Raw genomic sequence first — 12,034 nt, 5'->3', positions numbered from 1 at the left:
GGTGGCGTTTATGACTGGGTCTGTACAACAGACAAGTCGCGCATCTTCCAGAAAATATAACCTGTATTCCTGTTATCACATCTTATAACATCAATTTATTGTTCACAGTCTCCTGTGCTTACATTTGCTTCCATCTGTGTCTGCAGGCTGCCTACAGAGCGTTCTTACAGAGAAGATGATTGATCAAAATGACAACCTCACCAAGTCGATATCTGAGAGCAATGTGAATGAAATCTGATTTTTCTGTGTCCTGACATGGCTTTTATTGCGCCCTGCAATCAGCAGATGACAAGTGTTGCTTTAAATCAACAAGTATAGTAGAGTATTTGGACTGCAGCTTTCCTGCTATTACTCCATCCTCATTTCTCTTCTTAAGAAATTGTTTCGCTGGGAAAACCTGTTTCCTCACAGAGGATGCAGTCAAGCCTGGGCCTCTTAAAATATATTGGAGCCTAGTTTTTAAAAGACCGAAAGTGTACTTGTAATTATTGTAATAGCAGAGACACATATTGATTTTTATCCATTACTTGCTAATGGCTTCATTTAGAAAAGTAAAATATCAACAAAAGCAACAACTAATCAACTAATAACAAGCATCTGTTGTTATTTAAACGGCTGTCCCTAGGCAAGGGTTGCAACTATTTCAGGTAGTTAATCTGCATATTACTTTCTCAATTAATCAATTTGTTTTTTGTCTTAAAAAAATTCCCAAAGGAGACATATTCAATTTGTTTCTTTTTAATAAATTTTTGAATATGATCCTCACAAATCTGTTTGGCACTTTTGCTAGAGCCCAATATAATCGGATGATATTGGCCTATCGTCAGAATTGGCGTAGATGTTGCCGGATACGCACTGATGAGAAAGAGAGATAATAATGCAGAGCAAAATATGCTTGGGATAATTCATAAGTATTAAATTCCCAGTAAGTTTACTGTTTAAGTGCACTGGTGACATTTTAGACAGTACATTTTATTTTTAAAGAGGACAATATCATGTGCCCGTTTTATATCTTTGTCACAAGTCTTTGTCCTCCTCTGCTCATGAACAGAGGCTGTGTCCTCGCCACAGCGGCACAATGTTTGAATGCGACCTGTGGCCCTTTGCATGTCATCTCCCCTCTCTCTCATCCCTCGTCCTGTCTTCCCTCTGCTGCCATGTCTAATAAAGCCACCAAAGGCCCCCAAATATTAAATAAAATAAGATAATAAATAAATAAATTAAACACGTGTTTGATAATGACATTTGAGCGATCATTGCAAAAAACATCTTCCTTCCTAATATGGGTGTCGACATTGGCCCCGTTTCAGCTCTACTCACCTACTGTACACCTACAGCACAACTGCAGGAGCTATAACAGTGATGCAGGAAGAATACAGGCCAGTCCTGATATAAAAGATCAAATCAAGGACCAAGGAAAAATGCAATGAGGGAAAAAGGGAAAGAGAACTCGACCTTGCGCATTTAATATTCTGTCTGAACTAAATGTAGCTTCAGGGGATTTGCCTTTTCTGACCCATGTCGATGAAACAGAAAAGCAAAGTCAGATTTTTCTGTGTCTTGACACGTCTTTTAATGCACCCCGCAATCAGCAGATGACAAGTGTTTAAATCGTGACAAGAGCTGATGAGTAGAACTGCTGTAATAAATAAAGAGTTATTCCTCACTGCAAAGCAACAAACAACCAACTTTTGGCAAATCACGACCTCAGATCTGCAAAATGAGACAATTCTCTACAGAGAGCAACAAATACCCACATATCTTCCTTTTCAAAGCCCCCCTGCAGGCGATGATACTGCTGAATATTTCATCCTAGGTCTATGGCTTTTAGTGCATTTATGCTGTGTGCTCAGCATAAAGCATGCTCGTCTCTGCACTGAAAATGAGGAGGGAAGAAGTAAAGTAGGTGAGAGTGAATGTGAAGGAGCAGAACAAACAGAGGGAGAGGGAGATACAGAGAATTTATAGGATACCCTTTCTCTGTCCTTCACGCCAGAAGGGACGAATTCCTTGAGACAAACACCCCACAGTGTACAGAGTCGTCTCTGGGTTACCCAACAACAGCTGACACAATTAAATTGAGTCTGTACCCTTCAGCTCAATAAATTTGGTCTAAACTGATCTGAGATGTTTTTATGATCTGACACAACTATGGGTAAAATTCATACATCATGCTGAAGAACAGCAGAGACCCTGAGGAGCGACACTGACCTTCAAGCGAGGGAGCTCTCTGATGTTAACAGGTTTACCTCTGCATGTGTCCAGGACGTCTTTAATTTACATTCTGACGTGTTCCAAGAAATTGTTTCATGTTTGAATTTTAGCCTTTCACCGTATCTATCCATCCATGATGAGTAATTCCTTTTGTTTGCTGCTGTTTGTCTTGAAAGTATGCGCAGGATCATTCTTAGTGCTGCATTGTAGGCAACTGGGCGTGTTTCAGTTACTTGAAGGACGACAGTATGTTACTGAATAGTTCAATGTTCAATAGTTCAAGACGTTTTAGAAAGCTACAAAGCGAGGTCAGAACTGCATCACATGAGAAATTGTTGATTTGTTAAAGATACCTGATGCATATATACGCTACCCAATCAGTACTGTGCACGTGCAACTCTCAACAGGGATGAGAAGTAGGCGAGGACACTCACTCTGCAAAAAAAATTATGTTTTTAATTCAAAATGTTACTGATCAACATCTATGCTGGGCCGCTCCGAGGTTGCTTCTGGGCTAGATGTGGCCTGAGGGCCGACAATTAAATATGTCAGCCTTAGTTGCTAAAACTGCCTCATTTAAAAACATCTTCAGTGACTCTGTTCTTAACTCCCATTCCAAAAACGACAACAGTAACATAAACGTTACCATTCTGGATGTTAGGGCGACAAAGTATATCACTTCAGCATCTACGCTGCAATGCGCACATGTTTAATCGTCACATCGTTCGTGCAGTGTCAAGTGAGGCACATTAAGTCAGCTGTTTCACATTTTAGATGTGTTTTTGAGGCATTCCAGCTGAACGTTAAGATTACAGCATTTGATGAATATTAACAAGTTTGCCACTCAGTGGTTGAAACCATGGTGACATCAGCCTACCATGACACTATTGAGCTATTCAAATAATCAGGTGTAAATTCCTTTTTTTTTTTTTCATCTGGCAGAAAACCTAAATATCACAGTCAGTTTTTTCCATAATCATGCAGCCTTACTGTATGTGCAGTCATTCCCTCTATGCTCTCTTTTCATTCACAGAGTGAAGTTATTTATGGGCATCTCTGAAACTGTTCCTTAATACGTGACTTTTAAAGTGTCTTTAAACCACTTAAAACCAGCTAATGGTAAAGAGTCCATCTGCTGCATGGTCAGCAGGGAAATCTAACAGTTGGGGCAACTACCTACGGGTGTAATTGGCCATTACAACCCAAAAACAGCTTCCAAAGCCAATCACAGGAAACTAATACCATTTACCCACTGACACAAACACCTTCCACTTCAAGCCGTTTGCTGCCTTTACCTCCCTATTCTCTCACTGATGAATACTGACTGCTTACAGAAGTCAATATGGGGAAGCTTATAATGCCAGACTATACAAAGGAGCCTCATATAGAAACTTACCCACGCAGTCTCCAGTCTGCCACTCCAGACACTGGCCGTAAGGGAAAGAGATGACATATGCAGTGGAGTCGACACATCGCTGTGCACTGCCGCACCACATACACTCCATGGCCTGGCTGGTGCAGTTGGTGCAGGTGGTGTGCAGCGAGCAAGGCTTCTTACAGGATGGACGGGAACTCTGATTGGGGTTTCCTGGACAGGAACGAAAGCATAATGAGTCAAATCAGACTGTTACTCCTGTGTAATGTCAATATTTTTCTAAACAGATGGAGCATATAGAATGTATGCGTGTCTCTCACCTGTAGCTTTTTCACAGATGAGGCCGTGGGCAGTGGCAGTGCATGGATTGGCCCTAAGTCCGGACACCTGAGGCTCCTCCAGGTAGGCACAGAAACCAGAGTCACTGGGCTCGCCAGGCAGCCAGCGCAGGCTGCTGTTGGTGAAGGGGGACATGTCCTCCCAGCCCCAGTATGACACGTTGATTTTCCTCAGGCCCACCCAGGGAGACAACCGCTGTGGAGAAATGGCGAAGGGCTTTATGAGGCCACTAGGCATTCAAATGTAAGATAAAACTGTGCCCCCCATTTCTGCTCCATCATGCTATTTAAGAAATTAATGGCTACTGCATTTACACCTGGGGAGGCAAGAATGCTATTAAAAGTCTACTGAGAATAATTTCACAGATATGATTACTTATTTGCCTTCAGGATTCAACTTTTAATGTAATGCGGAAAATGATGGGAAATGGCACGTCAAGGTTGTGTTTGGAACAAACAGGCGAGTTTCAACCCGGCAGACAGACAACAAATGATATCCTCACAAACACAGCAGGCATGACCAAGCTAAAATCATCAGTAGGTTCCACAATTTTGGGAAATGTAGCTGTGGCGAGATGACAGACTGTGTGTTTGCCCAAAAGCGTATTTAATCATCTCCATTAAAGATGAAGAGGTTTGAATTATGACGCTGTTAGGAGTAGGAACAAATCAGAAGTTATGAGTTACATTTTATGAGCTGGACTGAAGAATATGGAGCCTAGTAACTCTGAAAATTTGAAGTCGAGGCCGGTCGAATGCAACAAACAGACAGACACATTTTGAGACACACCGACTTTGCGGAGAGACAGCCAGCATGTGGCCCTGGTTTGTTATATAAAGAAGAAACTGTGATAGAGGATAGAGCAGAGGATAAAACAGTTCAAACAAGGCAAAACAAAAAATAAGTGAAGTGTGATTATCACTGTATCTGCAGATACTAAAGCCTGGCGTCGGCACCTACTTGAAACTGCGTCATAATCGTAAACAAACCGTACAGTTTGTGGCACAGCCGAGTGGAAAACAAATTGATGAAAAATGGTTGAAAGACACAAATTTCACAAGCTAAAAGCAGAGACGCAATCAGACAGAAATCAGGGCAGCACACAAGTACAAAACTGATCAGGAGAAAATCATCTCAGAATGCATAACTCATCTGTTACTGACAGGCTCGACGAACAGATAATAACTCTCTGCTCTGCTCTCTTCTGTCGATACACCAGGTTCTGATTATACCTTTATATATTTGGTATACAATATTCAAGGCAGGCATGTTGTCCACAACAACGTACGGTCTATATTTCCCTCTTCACTACAATTCTAGCAGCTTTGTTTCATTTGTTGACTTAACTATGTTTACCTTGTCTTGTTCTTGCAGCTTCTTTAGCTCCTCAAGCACAAAGTCCACTTGTTTGGAGGTGGTGAGCGAGGCGATGTTTCCGTTGAGGTTCTTGCAGTAGTGTTGGGCGTTGTCGTAACTCTCACGGCTGGAGTTGATCCTCAGGCAGGCCTCCCCCACCTGGTTCCAACCCTCGCTACACTGCTGGGCTGCAGTATGATGACATGTGAATCAGTTGCTTATTTACACATGCAGCAGTTTCAGAGCAGGATTGTTTTCCATTTGGAGCCATGTTAATGGCCACCTGGCGGATATAAGCGCAATATTCACTCTCTCTTTTTGCTTTTTGGTCTCCACCAACTCTTGAGGGAAATATCTGGCTCTTTAGCTGCTAAATGCTCCACTATGTTCACCAGTTAGTCTCTAACTGTATCTGTCTGCTGTTCGGTGCTGAGAGGGAAGTATATAGTGAGTTTTTTAGAGCTTTATTGCAGGCAACAGATGTCTGCTGTAGGGTTAAAAAAAAACGCTTGTACCCTTTTCCTCCAAATTAGCTTTGGTTCTTGGACCAGTTCCACTCAGGATCATTCCTTGATGCTTTCCGGCAAACGATTCCGCCTTTTATACTAGTGGAGCAGAACCATTGCAATGAAGTATGGGTCGTCAGTGGAGGGTTCACAAAGGAAGTAAACAGAAGAAGCAATATCCCAGCTTGCACTGATAATCTACTCACTTTTGTTCTGCAATTACAGATGTTTGTTTTTAACCCCCCCAAAAAAAGCAAGTTCTCCCTGGACTTCTCCATCCTCTCTTTCTAACTCGTAGCAAATCACACGCCTAAGGATATTAATGATTAATCATTAAGCAGGAGTCCCTAGATTAAGTCATTATTTTTGTGTTACTTAGTTTATCAATCAAGTAACTTGGTGTTTATCTGCTCTTTTAACTCCTAATGTAGCCATACTCTGATTTTGCATCCAACATGTGAGTAGTTAAAACAGTTTTGTCCAACATATTTCATATATTGTTAATGATTAACCAATAAGTGATTGTTCAGGCAAAATTTGAATCCCTACACACGCCCACTTAAGTTTGCACTACAGGTCAAAGAGAACTGGTTTTCTTTTGGCTCCAGGTAGAAGCCAAATTTTTCTCTTAATCAGTTAAAATTAGGTGCACGTCCAGACCAGAGCTTGTTCCATGTTGATGGAAAAGGGGTTTATGAGAGCAGCTATAGTGAATCAAAATAGTAAAGTAAACAATGAGCCGAAACTCTCTCTAAAGCTGCGTAAACCTGAGGGGAGCTGCAGATTCAGGTGATAACTCTCTGTACTACAAGCAACCCCTGTCACACTGTTTTCACATTGTCATAAAAATATTTATTACAACCACTTTAAATCAGAACATTAATTAAATACTGCTCAACAAGGGGTGCCCTACTCTAAGAAAATCAGACCTCATGTTGAGAATACAGCCATTAAAGCAGACTGAAGGGAGCCTGCTTTCTTACAAACCACAGGGGCCTCAAGATTTGGAACCTAGTGTGTGTTTGTTGTGTGTGTGGATGTCACAGATTTAGCAGGGGTGTTATCAGCACTTATTTGCCTTGGAGAGTGATTTTTGGACTCCAAATTGCTTGTTAATAACTGCATCTGATAAAGAAATACAGTGGGGGCTCATTCAGATGTATGTGTGCAAGTGTATGCTGACGTGCGTGTGCGGATCACGACGAGACTCCCTTTCAGGCATCACAAACACACAGACACATGTGATTTGCGACTCCCACCGCTGCACCGAGTCTTTAGGCGACAAGACTTCACAAACTGAAAATTATGGATAAAGTGACAGCAGCAATTCTTCAGATTCAGCCCCAGTCACCATGCGGGTGCAGGCGGGTAGAGGGTGAGAGGCAAACTAAATGTACTGCCAGACCTGATAAACAACATCAGGATGACATGTTGAAAGTACATCTCTGCAAATCTGATGCTGTGTCTAAATCTGATGTGCAGTGTGAGATTCAACCTACAAATCCTTGATTTAAAAAAAAAAAAAAAAAAAAATCAATGAATAACTTGTTTTATATTCCCTTTGCGTCTGAATGTCAGTGGACTTGTTCATCACAGTGACCACAAGATTGTCTCTTAACATAATTGGGTGTTTTATTTTACAAGGTGTTCACTCTCACGATTGTTCAAGACCCTTATGGGCTACATACAGAAGACAAAACATTATATCTATCTTTGTTTTGTTTCCTAATCGCCAAATCCTTGACTGCAAGATACTGAAAATCTGCCTCTCACGCACGTGTGAGGACTGAAACTTTCAAATAAAAAAGGTATCCTCTCACCAGGCAAAGCGTGGCACTCTGACTGATTCTGGTCCCACTGACAGTTGAGATTCAGCGAGCAGCTCTTGCAGTTGGCAAGCTTGCTGCACACCTGCTCGTTCCGCACCGGGCACTCGGTGAAGTTCTTCACGTTCTACACAAAGAGAGGAGACAACAGAAAAGACAGGAGAGCGGTTAATACAAGCATTACATTTAAGGTGAAACAGGAAGTGTAGAATTGTGAGGAAAACACATGCAAGTAAATATATTTCGCCTCTAACGCACAGTAGTCCTGTTCGACAAGGAAGTGTGTAACCTAATCTAGTTAAATCAACATAAACAGAGACACCGAAATCAACCTTTAAAACCTGACTTATCTCTTGATTTAAATATTTAGATTATTTATTTACATTAAATATGCCCCAATATCCCAAAAGAGAAAACATTTACAAAAGTGTACTGTATGTGTTTGTGTGCGAGCTGAAAGCGAGAACAGAAGTGCTCTGACGCCCCCTGTTGGAGCACTCACAGAGGTACAGTTGCTGGAGGCAGAGATGCACTTCTTGTCATCGCACCACTGGCACCCGTTAGTGTTGGCAGTACAGCTGGCACAGTCTGAGAACCGGAAGCACCGCTCGTCTACTGTGACTAAAAAGATAAAAGAGAGGAAAAACAATGCAGGAGAGTGGATATGGTCATGAGAAGTATTCATTTATAAGAAGAAAAAGTCCTGAGCGATAGAAAAGAAGTTACTTTCAAACTCTCAGTTTATGGAAAAGTGTGGAAAAGGCGAGGAAAACATGAACCACCAGTCATTCAAAGGAGGAATCAATCCAAAATGAAAGCAATCAAAAGTACAGAAAAAGGTTTGGACGTTTTCCTCACCAGCTTTAGTGGGGCAGAACGGGGCAGGAAGGAGGCTTCCATTAGCCATGCTGGGTTCCCAGGGGAGACAGCGGCCCCTGCTCCAGATGCAGCGCACCCCTGGGCCGGCCTTTACGCAGCCCTCCTCTGCCAAGAAGGCCTGGCAGCTGGGGGGTCGGTAAACAAGCACATCGTTGAGCAGCACACCAGAGAAGCCCCCAAACACGTACATGGACCTGGCGGAGAAAACATAAGAGTGTAAACAGTAAGGGACAAAATAAAGAAAGACATTCACCACTTAATGAAATTCTTCAGAAGGGGACAAAAACAACTCAGCAACAACACAACAATCTGGTTTACCAAATGATATTACTCGTAGTCACATTTTCAGGATCAGCAACACATAAGTATTTGTTTGTTGAAAAACTAAAAGCTGTTTTGACTGCATGAAGCATCTGTCCAGTGTGTTTTAGTCTATCAGAGAAAGAGACTCACCCATTGCTGACCACAGCAGAGTGACCAAAGCGGTTGACGTCCCGGTGGAGGTCTGGTTTCGGCAGGAGGCTCCACTCATCACAAGCTGAGGAAAACATAAGGGAACATCAGAGCTGTCATTTTATTTAGTTAACTGAGCAGACAAATCTAGATAAACTTTCCATCTTGTCCCTGCATGCAGTAAAATATTGTTGAGAATAATATGAATAATAATTAAAGTGGAGGGAAAAACCGAAGCATTATTAGCTAGCTTTATAAAATATGTGTACTTAATACTGGCTAACAACTCTCAAAAACTGTTCCATTAAAAACACACACATGTACAAAAACACTTCAGCCACACACATCTCACAACATAAACAATCTTGACTTTGATTAATAGGAGAAGAACTATTTATAAGATATTTTTTCAAGCTAAAAATGGGATGACATTTACCAAACATTGCTCAAGTTGCTAATAAAACCACAGTGGCATGATGTCAAGAATAATCCCAGTCCTACCGATGTCATAAGCAAGGAAGTCGGCAGAGAAGCACTTGGCCCCGTTACTGAGTGACGTGTCGTTGTGCGTGTTGCCACCAAAGATGAGCAGCGTGCCGCTGAGGAGCGCAGCCGAGTGCAGGTACCGAGGAAATCCGCTCTCTCTCAGAATGAACCTGGAACATGTGCATGACAAGGGCAAGTAAGACAAGACGACATATGACACGGTGTCATACACACAGACATGAATACATACTGAATAAGAGAAGGCAGCATATGTACTGTAAGGTGCGTGTGTATATTTGTTGACTTACCATGTCCGGGTGTTAACTTCGTAGCGGTAGAGGTCATCAACAAGGCCGTATTTGTTGGCAGGCAGCGCCTTGTAGCCGCCATGAACATACACACTACCACTGGCTGAGTCGTACGTGCTGCTGTGGCCGTATCCTCCCTGAGGAACAGCACCTTTGGTCTCAGGCACCAACCATGTGTTGGACCCTGACAATGGACACACACACACACAGGAAGCATTTAATACAGATGTAAAAATGTCCTTAAAATCCTTTAAATAACTCGATCAGGATGCTTATAGGTATCAGACATTTACATGTAATGCTTTAAAGGCCTTTTAAGGATAGATTTGAATCAAATTTAGGATAAATCCTGTTTTTCTTAAGTGCAAGTATGACGTAAAAAGACAGGATCAGGATCAGATTTAAAGATGACATCAGAAGTGTGGACTTATTTTGACAAAAAGAAATTGAAAGATGCAAAACTGAAATGTTTGTGGCAATGAAGACTCAAATTTAAGACCATTAAATGATTAAGACTAGTCCATTATTCACCACTTTTCTGATTATCGGTATCAGCAGTTTTTGTGTCCACTTCCTTATAAAATAAATACATTTATGATGCAGCATCCTCTCTCTGTCTGCAGTCACCACTCTGTGATCTGACTGAATGTCCCGCCCCTCAGTATCGGTATCAGTGATGGTGGATCTCTAGTCCTCATTTTTTATAAAACTGAATAGAAGACATATTAAGACTTTTTAAAAGGACTTACACACACTCTGACAAATGTTTGGAATCTAATGGTAGAAACATTTCCGTCACTTGGAGACAGGCTGCCTCCTGATTGATACTCTTTGGCAGAAACGAAAAACAGACTGGCAGCCCGGTTAGCCATGGTTTTGTTGTGTGCACTTGCATGGGAATAACTGCATTTTTTTTAATTAACATTTTTCTAATAATGACACAAAAACAGGCCAGTGTGTCTCCTCTTCTTGTATCCACAAAATAAATAATACAATTTGGTCTTTTTTAGTTATTTGATAGGCCTCAGTTTAATGTCCGTAGCTTTGAAAGGGAGCTCAGTTTGATTCAAACATTATTCAAAAACTAGTGTGGGACAACCTTTTCCCTCTTATTAGGAATCAATATGCATATTACTGCCAATTAAAACTGCCTGGAAAGTCTGTGTCAAACACCGAAAATCAGCTTCTCATCAAAGCCTTAACAAAAAGTCTAAAATCTAAAATGTCACGATGTTGGCTCTCAAAGCTATGACTCACTCAAGTTGTACTCCTGAACATTGCTGATGTAGCTGTAGATGGGAGAGTAGCCAAAGATGACCAGCATGATGGCCTCGCCCCCGTCTAGCAGGGCGCAGTGGGCCGAGTGACCCTCCACTGCGTAGATCTGAGCCTGGGCCGGCGGGCCCATCACGGGGTTTCGCCTCTGCCACGTCCGACTTGGCATGTTGAACGCCCACAGCTCGTCTGTCACGTTCCCCCAGCCGGCCTCCAGTTTGCCACCGAACATGTAGATGTCATCCTGAAAAGAAGAGGAGGGATTTGCTTTAGCGTGTTTAAACAAGTGTGTGGAAAAGCTGACGCATGCCGTAATAAAAGTGAAAGAAAAGGCTCGGCAGTGTCAAAACATGATGACATAAAATGTGACATTTCAATAAAGCCTGTAATTAAAATTTCTTTATCTACTTATTGTTCAGTTTATAGAGCTTTACTCTGTTATTAGTTTTTTCCAGTAATCATGGATACATGGACATGAGAAAGCAAACACATCTCTCAGCTGTGTGTTTGAAGATATATTACAATATGTAGTTCTTTCAAAGATGACATTTGTGAATACTGAAAATAAGCAATTTCCCTTTCAAAGTGCCAGTTGAGGCTTCCTTTGTTGTGATAATATTTTAATGCTTTTTCACCCAGACTAATCTCCCTCACTCTTGCTAACAGTTTTCGAAATATTCTCTGTACCCAGAGAGGTCGAGGCATATCTATGTGTGTTTACCTGGTAGGCGGCAAGCGAGTGGCCGTATCTTGGCACAGGGCCACTGTTGATGGGAACTGTGTTCCAGATGCCACTCTCCAGGTTGTAGCTGCAAAGCAAAGCAACACAATGTTAAGCGTCTGAGTATGAAAATGGGTATACAAGGCACACAAAACAGAGCAGTTTCCTTCATGCCAAAGATACCACTTTAGTCTTCCAGCTACAAACAATTATTTTGTTTAGCTGCAGATTACAAACACAGGAAACCGAGTGTTCACAGGACACCTGGTCGTGTCGTCACACATTGGCTGTTTATT

General features: G+C 41.8%; 1 protein-coding gene across 1 annotated transcript in view; it reads right to left on the bottom strand.

The window, feature by feature from the left end:
- Positions 1-12,034, bottom strand: part of atrnl1b (attractin-like 1b) — a 73,478-nt gene that overhangs the window by 50,720 nt on the left and 10,724 nt on the right. The window contains exons 7-17 of the mRNA XM_084341418.1: positions 11,739-11,826; positions 11,000-11,261; positions 9,743-9,926; positions 9,450-9,604; positions 8,949-9,033; positions 8,475-8,689; positions 8,119-8,237; positions 7,611-7,743; positions 5,285-5,472; positions 3,910-4,123; positions 3,611-3,802 (exon numbers count right to left, since the gene is read on the bottom strand). Of these exons, the coding sequence (XP_084197544.1) occupies positions 3,611-3,802; positions 3,910-4,123; positions 5,285-5,472; positions 7,611-7,743; positions 8,119-8,237; positions 8,475-8,689; positions 8,949-9,033; positions 9,450-9,604; positions 9,743-9,926; positions 11,000-11,261; positions 11,739-11,826 (1,835 nt within the window). The remainder of the gene's footprint in view (positions 1-3,610; positions 3,803-3,909; positions 4,124-5,284; positions 5,473-7,610; positions 7,744-8,118; positions 8,238-8,474; positions 8,690-8,948; positions 9,034-9,449; positions 9,605-9,742; positions 9,927-10,999; positions 11,262-11,738; positions 11,827-12,034) is intronic.

The sequence above is a fragment of the Pagrus pagrus genome (assembly GCF_965226575.1).
Source record: "Pagrus pagrus genome assembly, chromosome: 21".
Taxonomy (NCBI): Eukaryota; Metazoa; Chordata; class Actinopteri; order Spariformes; family Sparidae; genus Pagrus; species Pagrus pagrus.
The sequence above is the reverse complement of the archived record's forward strand: the minus strand, read 5'-3'. Positions and strand labels throughout refer to the sequence as shown.